Below are 26,345 nucleotides of genomic sequence, written 5' to 3' on the forward strand. Positions count from 1 at the left end.
ACTCTCAACCTTTTAATTGATAGCTCAAAGCTCTACTCACTAGGCTACCACTGTGTATTTAGCTTCATCCATCTTGCCTTTAACCCTGATGAGCTTCCCAATCCCTGCCCATAATAATAAATTTTAAAACATGATGCTACCACCACCATGCTTCACTGCAAGGTAAAAAAATGTTTGTATGAATGGAATGAATTATGGAATTACAATTTTTTATTTTGTTTTATTTGTAAATAATTTATTAAAATGCGTAGATGTTTCTCCATGGTAATTTTACAGGCTGTCTATTTTGATTCCTCAATCCAGTCCCAAGATTTAACACTACATTGTATGGAAAAGCTTGGCGAGGAAAGGGGGGGGTGGTAATTGATTTGACCAAAATCACTTATCCAATTAAAATTTGGCACAAGATTGAGGAATAACTGGGGTTGATTTCCATTAATAGATGGTGTGTAGACCATCAAATTATCACTAAAGATCATTTTGGCTATACTGCCCACACCACATACACATTATATGACCAAAAGTATGTGGACACCTGAACATGAGCTTGATCCAAATGTCCACAGTGGCATAGGCATACTCGAACAGAAAAAGGCCTGTTGCCCAAATATTTGAGCTGTTTAATTTACTGGCTATAATTGATTGTATACACTTGTAAGGAATGGGTGTGGCTGAAACAACTAAGCTCAATAATAAAACTGGTGTCCACATTCTTTTGGTTCATTTGTGTATTTGTTTGATGTTTTAAATCTGATACTTCCTACATATAGCAGCACACAGTTCCATCTTCAGCGTAGACTGTTGTGAATGAGCAGCCATTGCCTGTTTGGAGGTAGATGTTTTTAGCACTGTTTCTAAATGCATCTTATTCCACACTGTCCCGCTCTCAAGTCTGAACAGTGACCTCAGGAACTGTCTAAAACATCAGCATCATAAAAACCAGATCAGCTGATCCAGTGTGTGTCCAGTCTGAAACGATTCCACAGGATGAAGAGCTCTGGTGTGGATGCGAGGGGTCAGAATTTGGTCACAGCACCGGCGATGTTCTCCAGAGCGGATCGAGCTTCAGACGGTGGCAAATGTCTGATAGCCTGCAGCGCTCTGTCTCCATGATGTGTGCAGAGATCCAGCGCCTGCTTCATTCCATCATCTGATTTAATCACGCTCCGTAACTGTGAACACACACACACACACTTTTAATCCACGATGTGTAGCTCACTTTTATATATTATATTTATATATTCATTTTATTAGGATTTTAACATCATGTTTTAAACACTTTGGTTACATTAATGACAGGACAGGTAGCTAATGGTTACACAGGATTCATTAGTTCAATTTCAATGGACAATTTTGTATCTCCATTTTATCTCACTTGTCTTCGGACTGTGTGTAGGTTTCCTCCGGGAGCTCCGGTTTAATTTCAGACATGGGGAGAACATGCAAACTCCACACAGAAAGGACTGTGGGAATCAAACATTCCCACCAGGGAATCAAACCCAGGACCTTCTTGCTGTGAGGCAACAGTGCTGCCCACCAAGCCCTAGTTCACTTTTATGGAACACAACAGATTCCCGGCACCTTCACTCACTGAGCATATTATTAATACTCAGTGGGTATACAGTTACTGACTGTAGCCCTGTACACATTCTCACCCCTGTACCCTATTTATCAATTCAAACCAGATGATGTTTGGGTGCTGGCTCATTCTCAGAACCGCAATGACAATAACATGGTAATAACACATAAAGTAAATAAATAACATAAAGTAGGATGTGTTGTTCTCATATGAGTGTAGCAGGTGCAGCAGTGTTGTTGGGTTTTTTTTTTATTCTGTTTATGTTAATGTGCCTTCATCTTCCTCCAGTCCTTAATTTATATTGTTGGCTGACACTGAGGAGTTTAAAATCCCAACAACACTACTGCACCTGCTGCAATACATACCGGAACAATACATGTTATTACGTGTCATTGCAGTGCTGAGGTTGATCAATCAGCCAAACATCATCTGGGCAGTGTGAGTCCCTTTTGATTGATAAATGAGATACAGGGCTACAGGTGGGCTACAATCAGTAATTGTATACCTACAAAGTTAATCTGTATGGTAGGTGTAGATTATCAAGTCAGAAATCAATGCATTTGGGGGTTCTTAAACTTTTTCTGGCTGGTGAACCCATTTTAAGGGCTCCAAAATGTCATGACCCTGTTAGAACCCCTCTTCCATCACTTATAGAAGTTTACCTAGCTGTGTGGTGGATGGGGGTATGGACAAAAAAAGGTGAAGCAGATTTGTGTGTGCGAGTGTGTTGAAGGAGACCCGTTTGTGATGCTGCTGTCTCTCTGTCTTCTCTACAAATAAACCCACCACTTGATCCCCTCGTATCCCGTTTCCTTGGCGACCTGAGCTCCCTCCTCTCATCCTGCACCCCCATCTCATCCTTCCATCATGCCCTCACCCTCCACCTCTCTCTCTTTTTTCCCCCTGACTTTGGATACCAATTTTCCAGTTACAGACAGTAGACACTTCTGATCACCTAACACACCCACACACACACCCTTTGTCTGGATGGTGTTTTAATTACCTCTGATAATAAGATGGTTTAATTATTGACTGGTAGAAGTTTGGCATGTTCTCCCTCTCTCTTTTTTTTTTTTTTTTTTTTTTTTTTTTTTTCAACCACCTACAAATCAGGACAGGACAGCTTCTCTAAACTGCCTGTCAGTACAAATGAAAGACTGAACAGGTGAGTGTGGGCCAGCCTGTGATGGAGTGGTGCCAGGTGGTCAGGGTGTATTCCTTGTATTCTTTGTATGCAGTGTTCCTAGTTGGTGCTGGACCCACTGCAACCCTGATCTGGATTAAACGATTAATAAAAAAGAATTAATGAATCAGAACTGCGGTGCTATACAGTATGTAAAATACACACACGCTCATTCAGTTGATTGTCCCCGCTGGACAAAAGGTCAGATGCACTTTCCTCATGTTTACAGATGATGATCAGAGAATTGATTATTAAGGGATTTCGTACTGTGTACAAGTGAAAAGAATCAGTTACCTTGCTGTAATTGATCTGATTGGACCTGTTCTGGACCTGCAGAGCAAAAAAAAGTAAATCAACAACTAACTTTTAAGTATTTAATTAATTTTATATGTTTTACTTTATACTCCTGTTACCAATGTGTATGGATAAAACACTAGAACGTAATAGTTAGAAGAGGTGTCCACATAATTTTGGTCATACAGTGTGTCTGTTCTACCTGCTGTAACTGTTGGTTCCATCTCTCAGGTCCAACCACCAGTCTGTGGAAAACTGCAGGAGCTGAATCCAGACTGAACAGCACCGGATCAGAACTGCTCTTTATAAATGGCTGCAGGTCCGAGTTCAGCTACAACACACACACACACACACACAATTACAGCCAGCATCTACAGCTGGAGTCAAATGTTTACCTACAGTTGTAAGGTACATAATATGGTCTCTGATCTCAACCCCATGAAATACTTTTGGGATGAACTGGACCTTCCCCAAACTGATGCCACAAGGTTTAAAGCACGTCTCATTGATTTCATGGGCATGGCTGAAACACCTAACCTTTATTATTACAAGGGGGGCACATACATTTGACCATGTCATTACAATTGCTTTAAGAAAATGTAAATAAAAGTTTGTATTTGTGACCAAGTGTTTCAGATTTTCATTTTTATCAACCGCTTTGTCCTGGTCAGGGTTGTGGTGTGTCCAGGCGCAAGGCAAGAAAACTTGGACAGGGTGCCAATCCATCAATCAATCATGTCTGTATAGACGTCTGGACAACCAACAACACCGCTTACATTGGAAACTCGAGTGCAGCACCACCCGAGCGTCCATATTTCAGATTTTCAGTTTTAATAAGGAAAAAAATCATTTCATGATTTATTTTGGTCCCAGTGGTGAATAAACTGGAACAGACCGGATTTTACTGGTGCAGAATCACTTTAGCTGTAACAGTTTGATGGAAACTGCTCCTGGTTCTGCATCAGTGTAAAAGCAGTACTTACATGTACTTTCCTTTGATTTCTGTTTTGTAATCTGTTTACACTACATTTTTCTCTCTTCCTTTCCATTTTCTCACCTTATGAGCGAGAGCGAGGTGTTTTCCGTACTCGTAAGCGAGAGTCTGAGCTTCTTTGTTGTGTCTTGCCAGCTCCATCGCCGCCTGGCAGCTTTTTGCTAGCAATGCTCCATGGGAAAGAAATGCCTGGTCCTCCCACGCAGCAACTGACAGGTTTCCCTCCTATAAAAAAAGTATTTAAAAAAATCACCAAAAAGGTCAGGAAAATAAAATTTATTTTTACACTGTACAATCTGTAGCAGTTTCTTGATAGACTGAGAATCTACAGCTTAAACAGTCAAAAATCCTACAGATCAAACAAATGTGGAAGTTTGGACGTTCTCTTGGACCTGAGTGACCACGAGGTTCGGGATAAAGTTTTTACATGTTATACTTTTTTTTGTTTTTGCATTTCCTTCCAGTCTGGTTGTTTTCCTGACTGAAACTCCTCTGCCACTTCCACTATCATGCACCTCCTCTGACACGTGCAGTTACTAGGTGCTTCTTTTCTCCTGTCAGAGGTGGAGTCTCGGCGCTGGTGAGCACTGTTCCACCTGAGCAGCCCCATAATCGCTTTTAATAATAATAATCAATTTTATTCATCTTTTTAAATTCACTTATTAATTTAATGGCACTCAGGTGGCGGAGCAGTGAATTATGCAAACCCACTTCCACTGGGATTCAAGGTTCCCCAGTGGTGCTATCACCCGGTTGGGTATTTATATACAGACATGATTGGCTATGGCTGAGAGGGAAGGGGGAGATGGCAAAGGCCCCGAGATGGACTTGCGCCCTGTCCGTCTTGTGTTACTAAGTTGTGCCTATTGATTCAGGGAACATCGGACTCACCACAACCCTGACCAGGATTTTTATATTAATATAATTATTATATGGCATTTATGTTTTATTCATTTATGTAATTAATTAATTTAATTTATTTAACTTTTATATCTCCCCATCTCAGACACAGCTAATCATGTCTGTATGTAGACTCCCGACCAATAGCACCACTGGGGATTCAAATCCTGGATCCCAGAGGTAGTGGGCAAATGTAATTTATGTCTGCACCACTTCATAAATAATTATTCTATCATTAAATTTTTAGAAAAAAAATTAGGAATGAAATTTTTATTTATTCTATTACGTAATTCTTATTAATAATTATTAAGCATGTTGCTTCGATTATAATAAATAATAATTAAATATGTTCTATATATTATATATTTATATGTTATATAAATTATAAATAATTTGTTGTATTTTTATCATAATAAAATATAATAAAAATATAATTAAATTAAATAATATAATTAACATGTACAGAATAATATAATTTATTTAGTTATTTATTAAATCATTAATATTACAGTTTTTGATTGGCTGTCTTATACAAAAAAAATTATTGAATATTATAATTAAAATGAATTTAGTGTTCTACATGTATTATTATTATGAACAATAATATTTGTAATAGGTTTTAATCATTTGCTTCACTTGAATTTACTGCAGTTGAATCAGTGTAAATGAAAGATGTTTGTGAATTTGTGGCCCCTGCTGGTTGGTGAAGGGGGGAGGGTAAATAGCAGCAGGTCAGGTGTGCTCTCACCTCTTCAGAATCAGAGTTTTCATAGTAAACACCCTGCACCAAGTCTCCAATTGCACTGGAGATCAGCTCCACCACCTACAACACACACAAACACACACACAGTTAGGCCCGTTGGCCAGTGTAAATTTAAGGATTTTGGGATGAGGTGTTTACAGTGTCAATACAAACTTTTAGGCAGATGGTCTGTCAAGAGTCCAGATAAATATTAATTAGGATTATGACATCTGGACAGACACACACACTTAAAAAAAAAAACAATAGTATTTTATACACATGGTTGGGGTGTGATATTGGACGAAAAATAAAAAACAGCAGCAGAAATCATTTGAATCCCAAGATGTCAATGACATTTGTGTCCTATACAAGTGGACGTCACCTTGATTGTAGATAAAATGATAGTACCATGACTACCACAGTGGCTATTGGCGGCCAAATGCATCCCAATCCCTTTACCTACACATTTGCACTTTTAGAGGATCAGCTTAAGTAAAACTAGAGAATGTTTCACTTCATCCTGCTCATTTTCTTCACCTGGTTATTCACAGAGCTTTCATTGAGTTTCTGTAAAATTCATCTGTTGAAGAGGACGTTCAGGGATGAAATAACGAGCAGGATGGATCATGTTCAGCTTCATTAAGTCCAGACACTCAGGGATTTTTTTTCATATTTCATATTTAGTTACACGGCTCAGTTTCTCTGGCTCTCGTACTTTTTCCGTACTCTTTAACTTTCATCTCCCTCTCGTCTGTGCCCTTTAGGTAACCGGATCCTTGAGGAAATATTGAGGCAACTTGACTCCTTCACCCACAGCTCGAAAAGGACAATGCTCCTACAGTGTTACCAGATGTGCTGCCCCGAACGCTCTGTACAGGGGAGAAGCTAATGTGTGTGCGCGCAAAGTGAAGGGGGGCTTTTTTCGGAAAGTATCAGATAAGCCCTCCTCCCTCCGCCTCGTCTCATTCCCAAATCCAGCCGGTGTCACGTTTCGCCAACAGGTCTGAGAGGGAGGAAAGAGGAGACGACCTGGCTGGGATCAGATTACCGTTTGTGCTCGTGTCGAGCCAGGAACCCAATCACACACACACACACACACACACATCACACATCAAGCCAGCAGCCCACTCAAGGCCACATAGTACACATCACTGATCACTCAGCGGACGAAAAAAAAAACTCTTGCTAGCTTCACTGATTTGTACCGCTAATGGCTTTGCGCTAACTGAAATGCTAGCGTGGAGGCTAAAAGTGTTAAGACTCATTTGAGCAGGCTGAAGTGCTCATGCTCTACAGCCGAGCGAATCAATCCAACCCCAACCAAACCAACCGATGAGACTTGGATGGTTGATTTGGTGTAAAAACAAAAGTTCATTAAACTTTGTAGCTTCTCTGTGTTCATATAAATAAGAGTAGTTTGCTGCACTTATTAGACTAAGCTTTGAGCATTTACATTTATAGCATCTGGCGAATGCTTTTCCATTTATTTTTGCATCTTTTATGTGATGTTTTTTTGTCCGATTCCTTCACCACCTGTGCCAGACCGGGCCTGGACCACCTAGACTCACCTAGATCACATATTGTAGAAGCAATGAGACCAACGCCAACCACCCCACACATCCTGCTACCCAAGTGCCCTAGCAGACACTTCCATAGCAACTTATCCAAAAGCGGCAACCTGGCAGTGGTGGGGCTGGAACCTGCAACATTCTGATTACTACTAAGATTATGTGTAGAGGGAACTAGAGGGATTGAAAAGTGAGGGATTCAAACCCAACAACACCATGCCTACAGTGAAGCATGGTGGTGGCAGTATTTTTCCCTGTAATTTGCTGTTCTGAACTGAACTATGACAAGGACGATCCTTCCCTATTGGACACAATTGGGTGTTTCAGCAAAACTGGAATCTGACATGTACCCTATTGAGAATATCTGGACTGTACCGAGAAGTCAAGTCTGTGCCAGAAAACCAACAGTCTCCATCAGTTCAGTCAAGCAAAGTGGGCCAGAGATCCAACCACAGTCACTCCAGAAGCTGATGTCCTTTATGAGTGCATGTAGACTTTTGACTTTGACTGAAGAAACCTCACACATTTCATGCTGGTCTGATCTGCGGTTAGTCAGTCAGTAATAGAGGCCGTTTCATTTTGGAGAGGTCTTGTGTCTGGCTTTGATCATTATGGCTGACTGCACAACAGGTTGGATTACACACAACAAACTCAGCTGTGATCTTTACCGACACCGGTCCTGAGAAAGGCCGGGGTATCAGATATTAAAGCATTTCAGTGCTAATCTGTATTTACTGAGTGAAAACTGTATTACCAAAAGAATGGTATGCAGGAGACGGAGGACTCACCTACTCACCAATTTACTTACCAACTCACTCACCAAGGCACTCACTCAAGCATCGACTCACTCAGTAAGTCACTAAGTCACTGACTCAGTCACTCAATAAGTAACTCACTCACCAACTCACTCACCGACTCAATCACTCAGGCACAGACTCACTCACTCAGGCACTGACTCACTCAGTAAGTCACTTAGTCACTGACTCACTCAGTCACTTAATCACTCACTCACTGGCTCACACACCGATTCACTCACTGGCTCACTCACCGACTCACTCACAGACTCACTTACTGACTCACTCACTCACCGACTTACTCACCCATGCACTGCATCACTCAGTAAGTCAGTCACTCACTCACCGACTCGCTCACCGACTCGCTCACCGACTCACTCACAGACTCACTCACAGACTCACTCACCGACTCGCTCACAGACTCACTCACAGACTCACTCACAGACTCACTCACAGACTCACTTACTGACTCACTCACTCACCGACTCACTCACCCATGCACTGCATCACTCAGTAAGTCAGTAAGTCAGTCACTCACTCACCGACTCGCTCACCGACTCACTCACCGACTCACTCACCGACTCACTCACAGACTCACTCACAGACTCACTCACAGACTCACTCACAGACTCACTCACAGACTCACTCACCACCTCACTCACCAACTCACTCACCAACTCACTCACCAACTCACTCACCAACTCACTCACTCAGGAACTGATTCAGGAACTGATTCACTCAGTAAGTCACTTACTCAGTCATTTCATTTCATTTTCAGCATTTAGCAGACGCTTTTATCCAAAGTGACTTACACAGTGAGCGGAACACGATGAGCAATTGAGGGTTAAGGGCCTTGCTCAGGGACCCAACAGTGGCAACTTGGTGGTGGCGGGGTTTGAACCGGCAACCTTCTGTTTACTAGTCCAGTACCTTAACCACTGAGCTATCACTGGCACTTAATCACTCACTTACTGGCTCACTCACCAACTGACTCACTCACACACCGACTCAGTCAGTTACTCACCGACTCACTCACACTCAAGGGCAATTTAGTGCAGCCAATCCACATCCTATAAGCTTTAAAAGATTAAGAGAGAAGCAGTGGAAACCCACAGACACATGAAGAACATGCAAAATTCATCAAAGGTCTCCAGGACCCCTGTGCAGCACCCACACTCTAGCTGTGTCACTGTGCCAGCTAGTTGTAGATTTAGATTTTGGTAACTGTGACACCCTGGTGTGAGACTCGTTGTTCAAGCTGACGTACCTTAGTGTTGTTTAGCTGAGCCAATCCTGTGCAGGCGTTGGCCAAGAGGAAATCACCACTCAGTATAGCCATCTTGTTTCCAAACTGCATGTCTTTTAGGGGCCCGTCTGAAAACGTCCACTCCTTCAGGTTGACAATCCCACGATGCACCAGAAAGGCTGTATGAATCAGTTCGGTGATCTCGGCCAGGCTGCGCTGACTTAAAGAGAAACAGAGACATTGTTTACATTCATGACAGGACAAGTAGTTACTGGTTACACAAGATTCATCAGTTCAAGTTTAATGTCAAACACAGTCATGGACCATTTTGTATCTCCAATTCACCTCACTTGCATGTCTTTGTACTGTGGGAGGAAAACAAGCTCCCGAAGGAAACCCACGCAGACACGAGGAGAACATGCAAACTCCACACAGAAAGGACCCGGACCGCTCCACCTGGAAATCAAACCCAGGGCCTTCTCGCTGTGAGGCAACAGTGCTACCCAAACAGTTTTGCCCAAACAGAGGCAGAAAGAGTCCAAAAAAGTGACTTGTCCAGTTTTTACTGTTGTTAATATTACAAATAAAATGTTTAAATATATGGACACCACAGTGCTACATGGCTAACATCATAAGATGCCCAAAAGTCAAGTTACAGCATGATATGGTGCAAAATTTTCTTCAAAGATATTCAAACCAGTGGTCCACAATGGGTGTGGAATATGTGCCATTATTGCTAGCACTGTGAGAGGTTTGGCCAGGCAGGAGGAATAACATGAAAGATCCAAGGTGAGCCTGCCTTTACCATGCTGTTTTATAGTGAACTTCTCACAAGCAATTCCACAAACGAGGGGGGGGTTGAACCACAATTCTTCCCAGATCTTTCCTTCCCACTACACCTGCTACCATGTTGACATTAGGATGTAAAAATACTTTCTGGCTGTTACAGCCTGAATGCGCCCCTCTGGTACAACATGCGTCCATTACATAGTTTCTTTTAGGACTTTTGTACTTTTCGTAATCTGGATTTTAAAATATTTGTGTGTTTTTTGTTGAATGAATAAAAAATGGTTTGAAAAATGGTTTTTGATTAACCTGAGCTGAGGTCAGAGGTGTGTGCACCTTTATACACCTCAATTAGAGACCATTAACTCCTCTTCATCATCACACGTACCGACTGTATTTTTTTTACCCACAAAGACTTCTCGTGTTGATTTGGGATTTTTTAGAGCCATAATCAAGCCGCGTCCGTTCACCTGACCAGACGACCACTTGACTAAATAAAACATCACTAATGAGATGATTCTGTAGGTCGGCTGGTAATTGTACACTAGATGTTTAGAGGCTTGTTTGTCTCTGTATTAATCACATCTATTGTCCATAATGATAAGATAAGCAACAAAGCAGCTAAAAAGTTCACACACACTTCTACAACTACACAACTGTTCTTTTTCATGAATGAATGAGTGTCTATGAGTGAGTCTATTACTGTTGAGATCTGGCTTTGAATCCCAACTGTGCTACTGACCAGTCAGGCACCTACACAGACATGATTGGCCGTGCCTGGGGAAGTACAGGGGAGTGTTCCAGCCTTGTATCCAGTGTTTCCGAGTGAACCAGACCCTCTGTGACCCTGACCAAGATACCCTGACCATGAAAACGATGGTGGGTTTTTCTGTGAATATGATCATTTGCCTAGCTTTAGTTGGATATTTGCCCACTCTGCTTGGCACACTGAGTAGAGTTTGCCCAAATTTGTTGGGTTTCTGGTATAAAGTTGACATCATTTAGAATTGTGGCAAGGTCTGGATTTTGGAAAGGGCATTCCATTCTGCTGGAGTGCCCAATTTTGTCCAGTTTGAAGAATCTACCCTCCTCATAATTCCATTCCGCAAAACAGCCCCAGATTCTAATACTACCACCACCATGCTTTTAATCTGCAAAGCCTTTCTGGAAGAGCAGAGCTTGTTACAGCTGCAAAGTGTGGCCAACTCCATATAAATAAAAGCCACCAGGCTCAAGAGGTGTCCACACGAGCATGGCATGCGTGGCATGTATCTATACATTTCTGACTATGGCTGTGTGCGTTTTGAGGTCACTGTGAGACGCTGATGCAAAAATCCTGCACCATCTTTGATCCGTTTAAACTCTCTGGCTGGGCTGCAGGCACAAGCTGAACAGCGGGAATCAAATCTAAATCCCATTTCCACCCTTTTCTCTTCCAGTGTGTGGGGACTCAGTGGGAGGGGCCCAGTGGCAGGAATAAATAGCTTTGAGACGCAGTTGCCTGGCAACCGATGCCACAGCGCAGAGGGGTTCCTCCCCCGGACACGCCCCCATTTCTCAATCCGCTATATTTCCTCTGTGGATTGAAAACGCAGCACACAATCAGACAGTGGAAGCTAACCAAGGCAACGTTCACATTCCGCCAGATAAGAAGGTGCAAAAACCCCAGCATGCAATTGACTTAATTGTGAATGGACTCGCCATGTTGATCTCGATGTTGTCACATATAAAAACTACCACAATAAAGGTTCATTCAGAGTAGCGATGGATGCGGTTTCTGTTTTTTTGGGGCCACAGCCCAGTGGCACTGTTATCAGATCCTAATTAAATTCTGCAAGGGAAATAACGCGAGTCGGCAAAGGGGCGTGTCCAGGAATGAGGAGGCGAACCATTCTGCACCAACCTAATGGAAATGTAAACAGCAATCATAGCACTATAGACAAGGACTGAGGATCATGTGACAGTCCTGCACATTTTGGACACCCCAAAGCTAACATGCCATCTACCACCAGGGCAGCGGTTAAAGCACTGCATGTTGCCAGGTTTCAACTGTTCGGCCCTTGAGCACACACAATAACAAGCCCCTAACCCTTTAATGTCAGCCATAACATAAAAACCACCTCCATGTTTCTACACTCAGCGTTCATTTTATCAGCTCCACGTACCATAAAGAAGCACTTTGTAGTTCTACAATTACTGACTGTAGTCCATCTGTTTCTCAGCCTGCTTTCACCCTGTTCTTCAATGGTCAGGACCCCCACAGGACCACCACAGAGCAGGTATTATTTAAGTGGTGGATCATTCTCAGCACTGCAGTGACACTGACATGGTGGTGGTGTGTTAATGCGTCCACAAACCGTGCATCACTAATGACCTTCCTTAACCTTACCTCACTGTTCCTCTTATGCTGGAATGGAAGGTTGTCATAAGTTGCCAGTAGAGTAAAGACTGACAGAGCAAAATAAGGGCACCAACTCTATATCAATGCCCATGGGTCTGGGTGTAATGTCTGGGCACCATGGGGGGTTTGAGGTGGCGTAACAACCAGCTGAAGTAGTGTGAAGAGAGAACGCTCCACTTCATAGCCATCATCTTCTCATACTAACGAAAAGGTCCATCTGTCCCTCACACACACACACACACACAGAGCAAAGGAGCAGGAGACGTTTTACAAATGCTGCATGTCAAATGGGCGGAGACCTGCCGACTGCTCCATCCATCAACACACACACACAGAACTTTAATGATGTCATACAGACAGAATAAATCTGTGTGTGTGTGTGTGTGTGTGCGTGACCTCCACCTCGGACACACACCGAGTTCATAAGGAGGCTCACAAGTGCATGACGGACTACTTCATTGCCGTTTCCATGACGCCCACACCTCAAAAACCGAACGCCGAGGTCATTTCCTACTCGTGCTCCAAAAACAGGAGGGGCAGTAGACGAGCAAAAAAGGAGAGGAGACAGAGGACGAATGTAGAGGTGTGTGCTAGTCCCACAGCGGCAAAGAGAAAGCGTTCATTCAGAACCCCCCCTCACACACACACTGCCAAATTAAACAGGCGCTTCTGGTAACTGCCTGGCACAGGGCTGAGGGAACCACTCATACACACATGGCAGCTTGTTTTGGGTCACAACTCTTCAAACATGCCTCGGTATGATGGAGTGGGGGGGGGGGGGGGGGTCTAAAAGTGTGCAAAAGTTTGTAGTCAGAAGCAAATGCGATACATTCCATGGTTGTTTATTCAGAAGTGGGAGTGGGAGTTGTGCAGGGTGGCATATTTAATTGTAAGACCAAATTTTATAACATGAACTGTCCATTATAAGAAATCTCAAATTTGTGACTTGTCGGTGCCACTGACCCGGTCTCAACTAGGAAAGGTCAGACGGGTAAGTCCTGCTTTTTAGTCCGGGTGCATGCACAAGCCTGTAGGAATTCACTGGTGGCTGGAATCCACTATCAGAGGAACATGAGCTAGCATTTGACCATTATCGGCCAGCAAAGGTGTTGTGTATACGACAGGGGTCACTGAAGAGCACAGAAAAATTGAGTATGTTCCCATATGGAGACAGGAAATAGGGGGAAATGGAGTGTAATATCATACAGTATCATACAGGACGTCAAGTGTTGATACTGATCTCACCTCCTGACCTTTGTACAATTCCACTGTTTAAAAAAAATAATGATTTTATTTCAGTAAAGCAAGTGTTCTGTATCACATAAAATGTACTACGCTTGGAGATCTTCATGGTAGTTAAAATAATATACTTTAAAATTATTCTGAATGGATTTCATCGCGAATTACAGTCACACAGTTTGCAATAAGTGACTGGTGAGTATGTACATATGTATGCCGACCACTAAGGGGCAATACTGAGCTCTGAAGTTGGTGGTGTTCGGTAGCATTGTAAGCATGCAAGCTAGCTGTGCCCGAGAGACAGAATAGACTGAATTCATTGCCAAAATACACTACACCCTCTGATGTCTGGTTGAGGCGCCTACACTACTGATGGATGAACTGGCTCTCTGCGGAGGCGGTTGTGCAGGTGACAAAATGTCTCGGCCCTCTACGGGCTGAAGGCAGTTGTGACCTCTGCTGGCTGGTCGAAGCATCTGCACTAGTGGTCGGGATTTTGCGAAGGTCATAGCGTGGCTCTCTGTGAGATGCGAGTTGCAAATACATGCATGTTGGACAAAGTGTGTGATACTCTCAGCTCTCCTCGGATAGTGAAATTGGTAACTATTAAATAGGATGGAAAAACTTTGTGTGTAGGGCGTGTTGATGCCCACGAGTGTGCCTGCTGGGCACTCACCTGGGGTAAATGCCGCTGATCATGTCGGGCAGGAGGGCATCGGACGCTGTGTTGCTCTGTCCTGCTGCTTTGGACAACAGCAGCACCACCAGACCTCTCATCTGCAGATTATGCTTACTGTCATATACGAACCCCCTGCAGAGAGAGAGATAGAAAGAGAGAGAGATTTACATTATACAGCCAAAAGTATGTGGACATATCTCCTAATGCATTTTCAGCATTTAGCAGACACTTTTATCCAAACAGCAGTGACAGTATTTTGTCTAATTGAGGTTTAAGGGCCTTGCTCAAGGGCTCAACAGTAACAACCTCGCAGTGGTCGGACTCGAACCAGTGACCTTTTGATTACTAGTCCAGTACACTAACCGCTAGGTTACAACTGCCCTAATGATTTAGGTATTCCTTTACTAACTGATATCAATTATATATAATAAATTAAACGCTCCGAACTTAGTGACAACAGTTTAAGGAAGCCTCCGTCCTGTTCCAGTGTGACTGTGCCCCTGTTTCACAGGGAGGAATTCCAGTAGCCTGCACAGAGTAATGACCTTAACCCTGCTCTCCCCTTTGGGATGACCTGGAACATTAACCATGGGCTTTGAGTGCAAACAGCCTTTTAAAAAGAGTGGAGGTATGGGGAGAGACTCCATATCCATGCCTATAGTAGGTGTCCACATACTTTTGGCCATGTAGAGTATATTTATATAAGGACATGTAATTATAACATATAAAGCTTGTAATGTCCAACACCTCAATTCATTAGTGGTTAAATGAAGTGGGTGCTCTTTGTTCAGCCTCAGATCTGAATCTCCAGCAGGACTGTAGTAGTTGGATTTATGATGGGGTCTGATGGCTCTCTGAGGAACAATCAACCTCTAACCATAATTTTCTGGTCTACACGACTCCACTTTCCATTATAACAGCAAAAAGGCCGACGTCAAATATCACCACGGGCTTCAGTGCTCATTTGGGGCTGGTGGAGTCCCATAGCTGTTGATCATCTCCATATTAAAGTCCTGCAGGAGCTGTTAGAGCTGTGGGTGTTCCTTTTATATGCTTTCATAAAGACGCACTTAAAAGGAGGATTATCCACTATATGGCCAAAAGTTTGTAGTCACCTGACCATGAGCTTGCTGGGCGTCCAATTCCTAAACCAAGTTGCTCTCCTTTCTACAAGATTTCCAGCAGTGCATCTGGGAATTTGTGCCCAAATGTCTATCTAAATAGCTGAAAAGAAACAGATTCAAGGTTTCACTGAAAACAGCTAAAGGTTTGTACATTTTAAAATAAACCTAATTTGCAATGAGGGGTGGTATATTTTGATTGCAACTGTATGATTATATGTGAGGTAGGATAGATGTGCAAAATGTAGTGTTGGTTTTGCACAACTTCAGCAACCCAGTTTCAGTTCTAGACTGAACAGCCAGGTCATTAACTACCAACAGCAGACCAACACTTAGGTTTAGCTTCCTTGTGGCAATTCTGTGTGTGTGTGTGTGTGTGTGTGTGTGTGTGCCACCCTTACAACCACAGAAATGTCTAAAAATGTCCATAATGTTCAGTAATTGTATGGAAATGATGTGCAGAACACTTGGCTAATGAAGTGACCTCTCTTTCTTTCCATGCTGGAGGTGAGAGTGTCTCCGTCTGTCTCACCTCGCTGGAGGAATTTCACGCTTTCTCTGAACTGGCGTGGTAATGAAAGCCGCGCGTAAGAAGGTCTGGGGTCGAGGGGCACCGGCATGTTGAGTCCCACTGTCTTTTAACGTGGTCATTAATATGCTGATGCTTCTCCAAGAAACAAGATCAGACAAGGTTGCAGTGGCTGCATAAAAACTACACCAAATGACCAAAAGTATGTGAACATGTACAGTGTATCACAAAAGTGAGTACACCCCTCACATTTCTGCAGATATTTAAGTATATCTTTTCATGGGACAACACTGACAAAATGACACTTTGACACAATGAAAAGTAGTCTGTGTGCAGCTTATATAACAGTGTAAATTTATTCTTCCCTCAAAATAACTCAATATACAGCCATTAATGTCTAAACCACCGGCAACAAAAGTGAGTACACCCCTAAGAGACTACACCCCTAAATGTCCAAATTGAGCACTGCTTGTCATTTTCCCTCCAAAATGTCATGTGATTTGTTAGTGTTACTAGGTCTCAGGTGTGCATAGGGAGCAGGTGTGTTCAATTTAGTAGTACAGCTCTCACACTCTCTCATACTGGTCACTGAAAGTTCCAACATGGCACCTCATGGCAAAGAACTCTCTGAGGATCTTAAAAGACGAATTGTTGCGCTACATGAAGATGGCCAAGGCTACAAGAAGATTGCCAACACCCTGAAACTGAGCTGCAGCACAGTGGCCAAGATCATCCAGCGTTTTAAAAGAGCAGGGTCCACTCAGAACAGACCTCGCGTTGGTCGTCCAAAGGAGCTGAGTGCACGTGCTCAGCGTCACATCCAACTGCTGTCTTTGAAAGATAGGCGCAGGAGTGCTGTCAGCATTGCTGCAGAGATTGAAAAGGTGGGGGGTCAGCCTGTCAGTGCTCAGACCATACGCCGCACACTACATCAAATTGGTCTGCATGGCTGTCACCGTAGAAGGAAGCCTCTTCAGAAGTCTCTACACAAGAAAGCCCGCAAACAGTTTGCTGAAGACATGTCAACAAAGGACATGGATTACTGGAACCATGTCCTATGGTCTGATGAGACCAAGATTAATTTGTTTGGTTCAGATGGTCTCAAGCATGTGTGGCGGCAATCAGGTGAGGAGTACAAAGATAAGTGTGTCATGCCTACAGTCAAGCATGGTGGTGGGAATGCCATGGTCTGGGGCTGCATGAGTGCAGCAGGTGTTGGGGAGTTACATTTCATTGAGGGACACATGAACTCCAATATGTACTGTGAAATACTGAAGCAGAGCATGATCCCCTCCCTCCGGAAACTGGGTCGCAGGGCAGTGTTCCAGCATGATAATGACCCCAAACACACCTCTAAGACGACCACTGCTTTATTGAAGAGGCTGAGGGTAAAGGTGATGGACTGGCCAAGCATGTCTCCAGACCTAAACCCAATAGAACATCTTTGGGGCATCCTCAAGCGGAAGGTGGAGGAGCGCAAAGTCTCAAATATCCGCCAGCTCCGTGATGTCGTCATGGAGGAGTGGAAAAGCATTCCAGTGGCAACCTGTGAAGCTCTGGTAAACTCCATGCGCAGGAGAGTTAAGGCAGTTCTGGGAAATAATGGTGGCCACACAAAATATTGACACTTCAGGAACTTTCACTAAGGGGTGTACTCACTTTTGTTGCCGGTGGTTTAGACATTAATGGCTGTATATTGAGCTATTTTGAGGGAAGAATAAATTTACACTGTTATATAAGCTGCACACAGACTACTTTTCATTGTGTCAAAGTGTCATTTTGTCAGTGTTGTCCCATGAAAAGATATACTTAAATATCTGCAGAAATGTGAGGGGTGTACTCACTTTTGTGATACACTGTATGTGTGACCAAAACCTTGTTCTAAAACCATGTGTATTATTATCTCCATTCTTGTAGGAAAGCCTGTTCACAAGACTTTGAAGTGTCTCTGTGAGAATGTGTCGCCATTTAGTCAAAATAGATTTATCCCAAAAGTGTCCTATCTTGGTTTGATGAGTTCCAAGGTGCTGCTCAACTACACCTGCACCACTGAAAACATCCTCACAGAAAACATCATCTGGCGCGAGCTCCCTGGCCAGGAGGATATTGAAGGACCCCAGACATCCTAATAATGGACTTATCTCTCTATTGTGGTCAGGGAAGTGATTTGGCTCCTTAAAGGCCAAAACAGAGAGGGTAAGGAGGAGCTTTTTCCCACAAGCTATTTGGGTCCTCAACAAGAATAGCAAGTAGGAATACCTCAATACATTTAGTGCACACAGGACATTTCTCTAGCATCCAATACCGATACAGACTGTGTACATCTGTGAATTTATGTGTATATACAGTGTATCACAAAAGTGAGTACACCCCTCACATTTCTGCAGATATTTAAGTATATCTTTTCATGGGACAACACTGACAAAATGACACTTTGACACAATGAAAAGTAGTCTGTGTGCAGCTTATATAACAGCATAAATTTATTCTTCCCTCAAAATAACTCAATATACAGCCATTAATGTCTAAACCACCGGCAACAAAAGTGAGTACACCCCTAAGAGACTACACCCCTAAATGTCCAAATTGAGCACTGCTTGTCATTTTCCCTCCAAAATGTCATGTGATTTGTTAGTGTTACTAGGTCTCAGGTGTGCATAGGGAGCAGGTGTGTTCAATTTAGTAGTACAGCTCTCACACTCTCTCATACTGGTCACTGAAAGTTCCAACATGGCACCTCATGGCAAAGAACTCTCTGAGGATCTTAAAAGACGAATTGTTGCGCTACATGAAGATGGCCAAGGCTACAAGAAGATTGCCAACACCCTGAAACTGAGCTGCAGCACAGTGGCCAAGATCATCCAGCGTTTTAAAAGAGCAGGGTCCACTCAGAACAGACCTCGCGTTGGTCGTCCAAAGAAGCTGAGTGCACGTGCTCAGCGTCACATCCAACTGCTGTCTTTGAAAGATAGGCGCAGGAGTGCTGTCAGCATTGCTGCAGAGATTGAAAAGGTGGGGGGTCAGCCTGTCAGTGCTCAGACCATACGCCGCACACTACATCAAATTGGTCTGCATGGCTGTCACCCCAGAAGGAAGCCTCTTCTGAAGTCTCTACACAAGAAAGCCCGCAAACAGTTTGCTGAAGACATGTCAACAAAGGACATGGATTACTGGAACCATGTCCTATGGTCTGATGAGACCAAGATTAATTTGTTTGGTTCAGATGGTCTCAAGCATGTGTGGCGGCAATCAGGTGAGGAGTACAAAGATAAGTGTGTCATGCCTACAGTCAAGCATGGTGGTGGGAATGCCATGGTCTGGGGCTGCATGAGTGCAGCAGGTGTTGGGGAGTTACATTTCATTGAGGGACACATGAACTCCAATATGTACTGTGAAATACTGAAGCAGAGCATGATCCCCTCCCTCCGGAAACTGAGTCGCAGGGCAGTGTTACAGCATGATAATGACCCCAAACACACCTCTAAGACGACCACTGTTTTATTGAAGAGGCTGAGGGTAAAGGTGATGGACTGGCCAAGCATGTCTCCAGACCTAAACCCAATAGAACATCTTTGGGGCATCCTCAAGCGGAAGGTGGAGGAGCGCAAAGTCTCGAATATCCGCCAGCTCCGTGATGTCGTCATGGAGGAGTGGAAAAGCATTCCAGTGGCAACCTGTGAAGCTCTGGTAAACTCCATGCCCAGGAGAGTTAAGGAAGTTCTGGGAAATAATGGTGGCCACACAAAATATTGACACTTCAAGAACTTTCACTAAGGGGTGTACTCACTTTTGTTGCCGGTGGTTTAGACATTAATGGCTGTATATTGAGTTATTTTGAGGGAAGAATAAATTTACACTCTTATATAAGCTGCACACAGACTACTTTTCATTGTGTCAAAGTGTCATTTTGTCAGTGTTGTCCCATGAAAAGATATACTTAAATATCTGCAGAAATGTGAGGGGTGTACTCACTTTTGTGATACACTGTATATATATGTATATATATATTTTATACATATATTTTTATACATATATTTTTTAATTATTTCTATTGTGTACATTACAATTTTTTCTTAATACTAATGTGACCGGGCGGTTATAAAAAGCATTTTACTGCTGGTTTATTTACATTATATAATAAATTTGCATTTGTCATTTATTTAAATTATATAATTAATTTACACCTTTCACATTTAGAATCAACCAACATCATTTTTGTATTCATTAGAACAACTGATATTTGGGGATATCAATCGGCCAGAGGTTCACATACTTTTTCCAGGCTTCTTTTTGGTGCTTTTAAACACAAAGAGCTGTTAGGTAAATTATCACAGGCTTGCAGGTGATTACGGTTTTTACACTGTACAACATTTCTCCAGCTCATAAAGAAGAAAGAGAGCTAGTCATCATGTATTAGCACCATGGCAACCGAGACAAGATGACAGCTGGACACGCCCCCTACTATACACAGCCCAGCCTTCCCCTGACCCCCTTACCCTTCAGCAACCAGAACGAGGTGTAGAGACACAATGAGAGGGAAGAACGACCGAAGGAATGAAAAGCTGTTAGACAATTTCAGCACGAGCAAACAAAAGCAGAGGAAGCGCGCTAGTAAATCATTAAAACAATTAAATAAAAAGAAGGAAAATAACGGCTGTCAAAAAGAGAGACAAAAGAGAGAATTTTTTTATTCAAAAAAAGAATAAAACACAAAAATAAACAGGAAATAGACATGGTAAATAACATTAAACAATGGAAGGATAAGAGAATACGGAAAGGGAAATTAATAAAATACATAAATAAATTGAGGCAAATAAATAGAGAGAATGGAAATAAATGAACAAAACAGTGGGATAATTGGAAATAAAAGAAAAAGGAAATTGTAAAAAATTATGAAAACAAACATGACAAAGCAATTAAGGAAATAAGAAGAGAAAAGTTATAAAATATTCATTCAAAAGAATATTTCGTCTTAAGGGAAAAAATTAAAGAATATAAAATGATATACAAGTATAAAAATATAAAAATGAGACAGAACAAAGGAAAGGTGGGAAAGAGACAAAGAAAAAGCAACAAAAGATTGATGAAAGAAAACAGACAGTGAAAGAAAGAAAATAAGAAAGAAAGAAAATAAGAATAAAATAAAGAAAAAAATAGAAAAAAAAGAAAAAATAACTAATAAAAGAAAGAATGAAAGAAAAGAAAAAAGAAAAAAAAACTGATAAGAAAGAAAGAAAAATTATTGATGAAAGAAAAAAAAAGAAAAAGGAAAGACAGCAAAAGAAAGAAAGAAAAAAGAAAAGTGAAAGAAAGAAAAATCATTGATAAAAAAAGAAAGACAGAAAAAGAAAGAAAAGAGACAGAAAAAGAAAGAAAAAAGAAAGAAAGAAAAAGAAAAAAGAAAGAAGAAAAGAAAAAGAAAAAAGAAAGAAAAAGAAAGAAAGAAAAAGAAAGAAAGAAAAAGAAAGAAAAGTTAATTGGCATTGTAGAACTTTCTGGATTTCTATATGATTAGTTACAGCCTTAGTGACCTGAACATTTATTTTGGACACATTTTGCATGTCTGCACTACCTCAGTACATCTAGCTCTAGGTGTTCAGCAGATCGTTTACATTCACTACTTCAGTCCTGACAGTCACTTAATGGAAGCACATTTTTTGGAATGTCACACATTTTGGACGTCTTTTCGACTTTGGTGGCCTGTGGAACTGTTGAAAGGACTCTGAAAGTGAAAGTTCGAGTGAAGGAGGATTAGTTAGGGGAGAGAGCTAAAGAAATAACAGCAAACCAATCTGGCCGATCCAGACGACAGGACTGGAAACCGGAGCCCAAGGGTGTAATAACCTATCCACCTAAATCTGATATCACAATCCATTTGGGTGTGGAGGATGGAGGGATGGAGGGAGGGAGGATGATGGAGGGAGGGGATTCGGCCTTCTCCTCTTTCCCTGTGTGTCTCCTTGCCCAAGAAGCGCCAGTCACATAAATACCCACAATGGCAGACGTTGGCGTCTCAGTTTTCCGCTCTCGGCTTTCCGTTCCTCAAAAAACTGAGAGAAGTGAGACGGAGGGAATGAAGGACGAGCAAAGAAACTGGGAAAGTCCTTCACTTTTTCTTTTTGGAACCTAGAACCAACTTTTTGTGATGAAGGAAGCAATGGTTTGCAAACCCTGGATTTCTGCATCACTTGGAAAAAGTGGAAAAAGTATGTCAACCCTTGTACTTAATAAATTAGCAGCAATAATGTGTTTCATAGCTGCTTACATGATGGTGAGAAGGAGTGTTATACCATACCATCTCAAATAGGTTCTCAAATAGGTTGTTGATTCATTTGATTCATTAATTCATGTTGATTTATGCTATTCCAAAATGATCCTGATGTATTTCGTGATACAACTTTACAAGATCTTTGGGCCATGAGGTAGCAAAGCAACCCTGAACCATGATGCTCTCTCCACTGCATTTCACAGATAAAATAAGGATTTCGGTTCTCATCTATAGACAAAACACTGAACCACACGTTCTGAAACACTCTTCTACAATTGTTTAGGAACCAGGGACCCCAAAGTTCAGTGGTGGGAGCATTAAGTTATAATGTTCTACAAACCGTTCTGGTGCATAAAGGCCACTAGGTTGGTAGAATCTCAGCAGTGCTATCGGCTGGTCAGGCATCTACACAGGCGTGATTGGCTAGGTCTGAGTCAGAGTCAGGGCCGAACTGCCTAGCTATTGGGAGGTGTAATTGCCAGTGCGCTCTCAGTGCCGGTCCCAAGCCTGAATAAATAAGGATGGTTGCATCAGTAAGGGCATTCCAAATTAGCTTGCTGCAACAGTTTGGGGATGTCCTTTCATAATGCAGCATTAAATGCTTAGGTGTTTAGAAACTAGTCCGTTTAAATCTTACCACATTTAATATTATGAACTGGAAAAATTGTATCACTATCAGTCAGGCTATTTCACCCAACATTAGTATCTCATCTTAAGGGCTCTTGTAGCTAAAAAAAAACCAAATTCCTGCAGTCCTATTTCAAGACATAAAGGCCAGGAAAGTGGAAACTGGTACGGCAGCAAAGTGTCAGCGACTTCAGATTAAAGCAGAATGTTAACATTAGGTAACATTACTATTTTAATATCAGAAAGGGTTTGTTTAATATGGTCTTAATTTTGTTTCTGAAATTCCTGTTCCTCTGAAATTCTCACAGATATGGACCTGATGCATGTGATGGATGTGTAGTGTAGTCACCACATAAGGATGTGTAGTCACCACATAAGAAGAACACTGTGTAGAACATAATCATGTGTTCGTACCTGGCCGTCTGCAGTAAGGGGTGTTTGGTTCCCACCAGCTTCCTCACATGCATGGCTACATTGCTGAGCTCATCACTAAGCAGACAGCGCAGACTCATGAACGATGTGGGGTATCCTACAATCTTCTCAGCATCTGACACCACTTTAGTCCAGCTAGATGGAGAAGAGCTGGAGAACAGACTTAAACGCCTACATCCTCGGCGCAGACAGCCAACACGAATCAGTCTGGAACAAACAGCCATCTTGTACACGCTGTAACAGAGTAAAAACTGATGTTATTATGGGACCTGGATTCTGACTGCATGGTTCACTTCAAAAACCTGCTCCAAAATTAAATTACTGGCTTAAAGCTAGTTAAAGCTAAAGCTAAAGCTAAAGCTAGTGAAGTTTAAAACTTCACTTCTAAAATTCTGGTTATTTGAAATCTGCAAATAAATAGTAAGCTGTGGAAAAATTAAAAGTGCAAATACAATAAAATAAATAAATGCAGTGCAAAATGCAGCTTCAGACTTGTTTAATCTAAAATGAAAGATAATAACAAGAAAATTCTTAATGTTTAATATTTACTTTCACAACTTGTTAAAAAAAGTCTTTAATACATTTAACTTGAAACATAAAGACATTTCAGAATTCAAATGAGCCTCAGAAAAAGTAAGATTTAAAATTTTTACATTATCAAAAATAAAATTGAACCTATAATGATAATAATAATGTAATAAGAATAAGAACAATAATAATGATAATAATGTAACATTAATGTAACAATAAAATACATAATAATAATAATAATAAAACAATAATAATGCTAATAACATAATATTAATGTAACAATAAAATACATAATAATAATAAATATAATATTAATAATGTAACAATAATAATGCTAATTATGTAATATTAATTTAACAATAAAATACATAATAATACATATAATAATAATAATGTAACAATAATAATGCTAATAATGTAATATCAATTTAACAATAAAATACAAAATAATAATAAAATATTATAATTATAATACTACTACTACTACTAATAATAATAATCTGAAACTGAATGAAAAACAATAACTTTATATTAACTTTTACATTCAGATACCTAACAATGCACTGAAAATCCATATATTAAATCACTATTTAAAAAAGGTAAATATAAATTAAGTAAAATTATTAATAAAGTAAACTAATAAACCAAATAATACAGATTTTGACTTAGCCACTAATGTTTCATACTCGCGGCAAATCCAACACCCGTTTTCCCATAAACAAGCTTACTCCACTAGGATTGGCTAAATTGAATGCCAGTCTAAGATTACACCAATCGTAGCGTAGAACACGATACTTACGTCCAATCCTGGCTTTGAATAGGCGGGATCTTCCTGAAAACGGGTAGAAAAAATCTGATAACTAAAAGGCATGTAAAGCAACTCACTCTGAATGTCACCTTCTTACTTAATGAAACGCATCTTCTTTTCAACTAAAAAACGCTTCGTCTGGTCAAAGAAATCTTCCGCTTTAATTTGGCTTTAACAGCTTACTTTTAAAATGCGCTATTTATAAAATAAAGAGAATTATTAAGGTGAAGTTTTACAGCAGATATACAGACATCAGCGCCGCCATGTTTGAACGCGATTTACGGCGTGTCGTAACATCAAAGCAACTGGTGTTGGACCCAAACAGCATCAAATTCACCACATTAATCAGAAAGCTTCAATCTTTAATTAATTATGTATATAAAGCATAAAGCATTTTAAAGTAATCGACCCACAATCATTATTAGCAGGAATAAAACAGTACTGCAAAAGCAAGAAAAATTAACAGTGAAGGGAAAGAATAATAATAAATGTAATATCTATAGTGGAAATGTAGGGAAAGTACTGGGACTATTGGGATTTCTTACACCATGTCTCTCAGACTGTGATATGTTTTATATTTTGCAGCGAGTGTTGCTATGTGTTGTTTTCCTTAGGGTGCAGTGGCTCTTAAATTTGGGATTTGAGTTTTCTCTGCCTCACCTGTCATCCACTAGGAACTCAGTATCTTGTCAGGACAGCCAGGCGTTTCTATTTCTGTCCTTTCAATGGCAAGACTGTGGGCACTAAGACTTTAGACCTACCTGGTCATGATCCATTTCTGCTCTGTATCTCTGACATCTCTGTCTTAATCTGTCTTTTCAATACAATTAATACACATCCAATTTACTTTAACTTGCAGTTTCATATGGTTTAAATATTCGTTTTGATCATGATGTTCTCATTGATATTTATATTTGGTTGTAGATCAGCGCTGGACTGTTAACAGAATTAATATGATTTAATAGGATTAACAGAATTAACAGGATTATTAGGCTTCAGTACCAAATGACTGAGGACATTCCAGAATACATAGCTGTGGATAAGTGAACAAAAGTAAGAACTAGAAAATGCAGAGCACACAGCATGCACTTAGGAGTGTGTAGAAGAGATTGAGCCATATTAGACACAGTTTTTAAACAATAGGGCCTACATGTATAAGTTGAAGGCACACTGGCTGATGTAATTTGTTCTTAATATTGCAATTAAGGTGGAATATCCAGAATTAATTAAAGAAATTGTATCATGATACATCATGGTTTATGCCCTTTTTCTATCATATGGTAACCTACAGGAGAGCATTTTCCAGGAGACTCTGAGAGCGAATACACGACAATAACTGTAAACAATGAAAGTATATACAAGAGCCTTTAACTTCACCACAATCTTTAGCATGTGCAAATGAAAACATGGCAGCCCTCTTTGCTAAATCACTGGGAGTCAAACCCATATGTATGTACTGTATACACCAACCAACCATAACATTAAAATCACCGCCTTGTTTCTACACTCATTGTCCATTTTATCAGCCCCACTTACCATATAGAAGCACTTTGTAGTTCTACAATTACTGACTGTAGTCCATCTGTTTCTCTGCATGCTTTGTTAGCCCCCTTTCATGCTGTTC

At 41.1% G+C, this 26,345-nt stretch overlaps 1 protein-coding gene across 2 annotated transcripts; it reads right to left on the bottom strand.

Annotated features, from left to right (window-relative positions):
• Positions 1 to 223: 223 nt before the first annotated feature.
• On the bottom strand, positions 224 to 24,741 carry pdss2 (prenyl (decaprenyl) diphosphate synthase, subunit 2). 2 transcript variants are annotated; one of them, XM_062994893.1, is made up of 9 exons: positions 24,713 to 24,741; positions 23,365 to 23,616; positions 14,403 to 14,537; positions 9,322 to 9,520; positions 5,699 to 5,773; positions 4,114 to 4,275; positions 3,259 to 3,387; positions 3,057 to 3,092; positions 224 to 1,172 (listed from the first exon to the last, which is right to left on the bottom strand). In XM_062994893.1, the coding sequence occupies exons 2-9, from the start codon at positions 23,604 to 23,606 to the stop codon at positions 1,017 to 1,019; spliced, it is 1,134 nt and encodes a 377-aa protein (XP_062850963.1). In that variant the 5' UTR covers positions 23,607 to 23,616; positions 24,713 to 24,741; the 3' UTR covers positions 224 to 1,016. The 2 variants fall into 2 exon arrangements, with proteins under 2 accessions (XP_062850963.1, XP_062850964.1); XM_062994894.1 differs by lacking the exon at positions 224 to 1,172 and adding an exon at positions 2,622 to 2,854.
• Positions 24,742 to 26,345: the final 1,604 nt, after the last annotated feature.

This window comes from Trichomycterus rosablanca, chromosome 5 (genome assembly GCF_030014385.1).
Source record: "Trichomycterus rosablanca isolate fTriRos1 chromosome 5, fTriRos1.hap1, whole genome shotgun sequence".
NCBI classification, from domain to species: Eukaryota; Metazoa; Chordata; class Actinopteri; order Siluriformes; family Trichomycteridae; genus Trichomycterus; species Trichomycterus rosablanca.

Coding starts and splice junctions, on each gene's coding strand:
- pdss2 (XM_062994893.1), bottom strand. CDS start 23,606: ATGGCTGTTTGTTCCAGACTGATTCGTGTTGGCTGTCTGCGCCGAGGA. Junction 4,276..5,698: donor AAAACTCTGATTCTGAAGAG/GTGAGAGCACAC, acceptor CTTTTTTTATAG/GAGGGAAACCTGTCAGTTGC. Junction 3,388..4,113: donor ACCTCGCTCTCGCTCATAAG/GTGAGAAAATGG, acceptor TGTGTGTTGTAG/CTGAACTCGGACCTGCAGCC.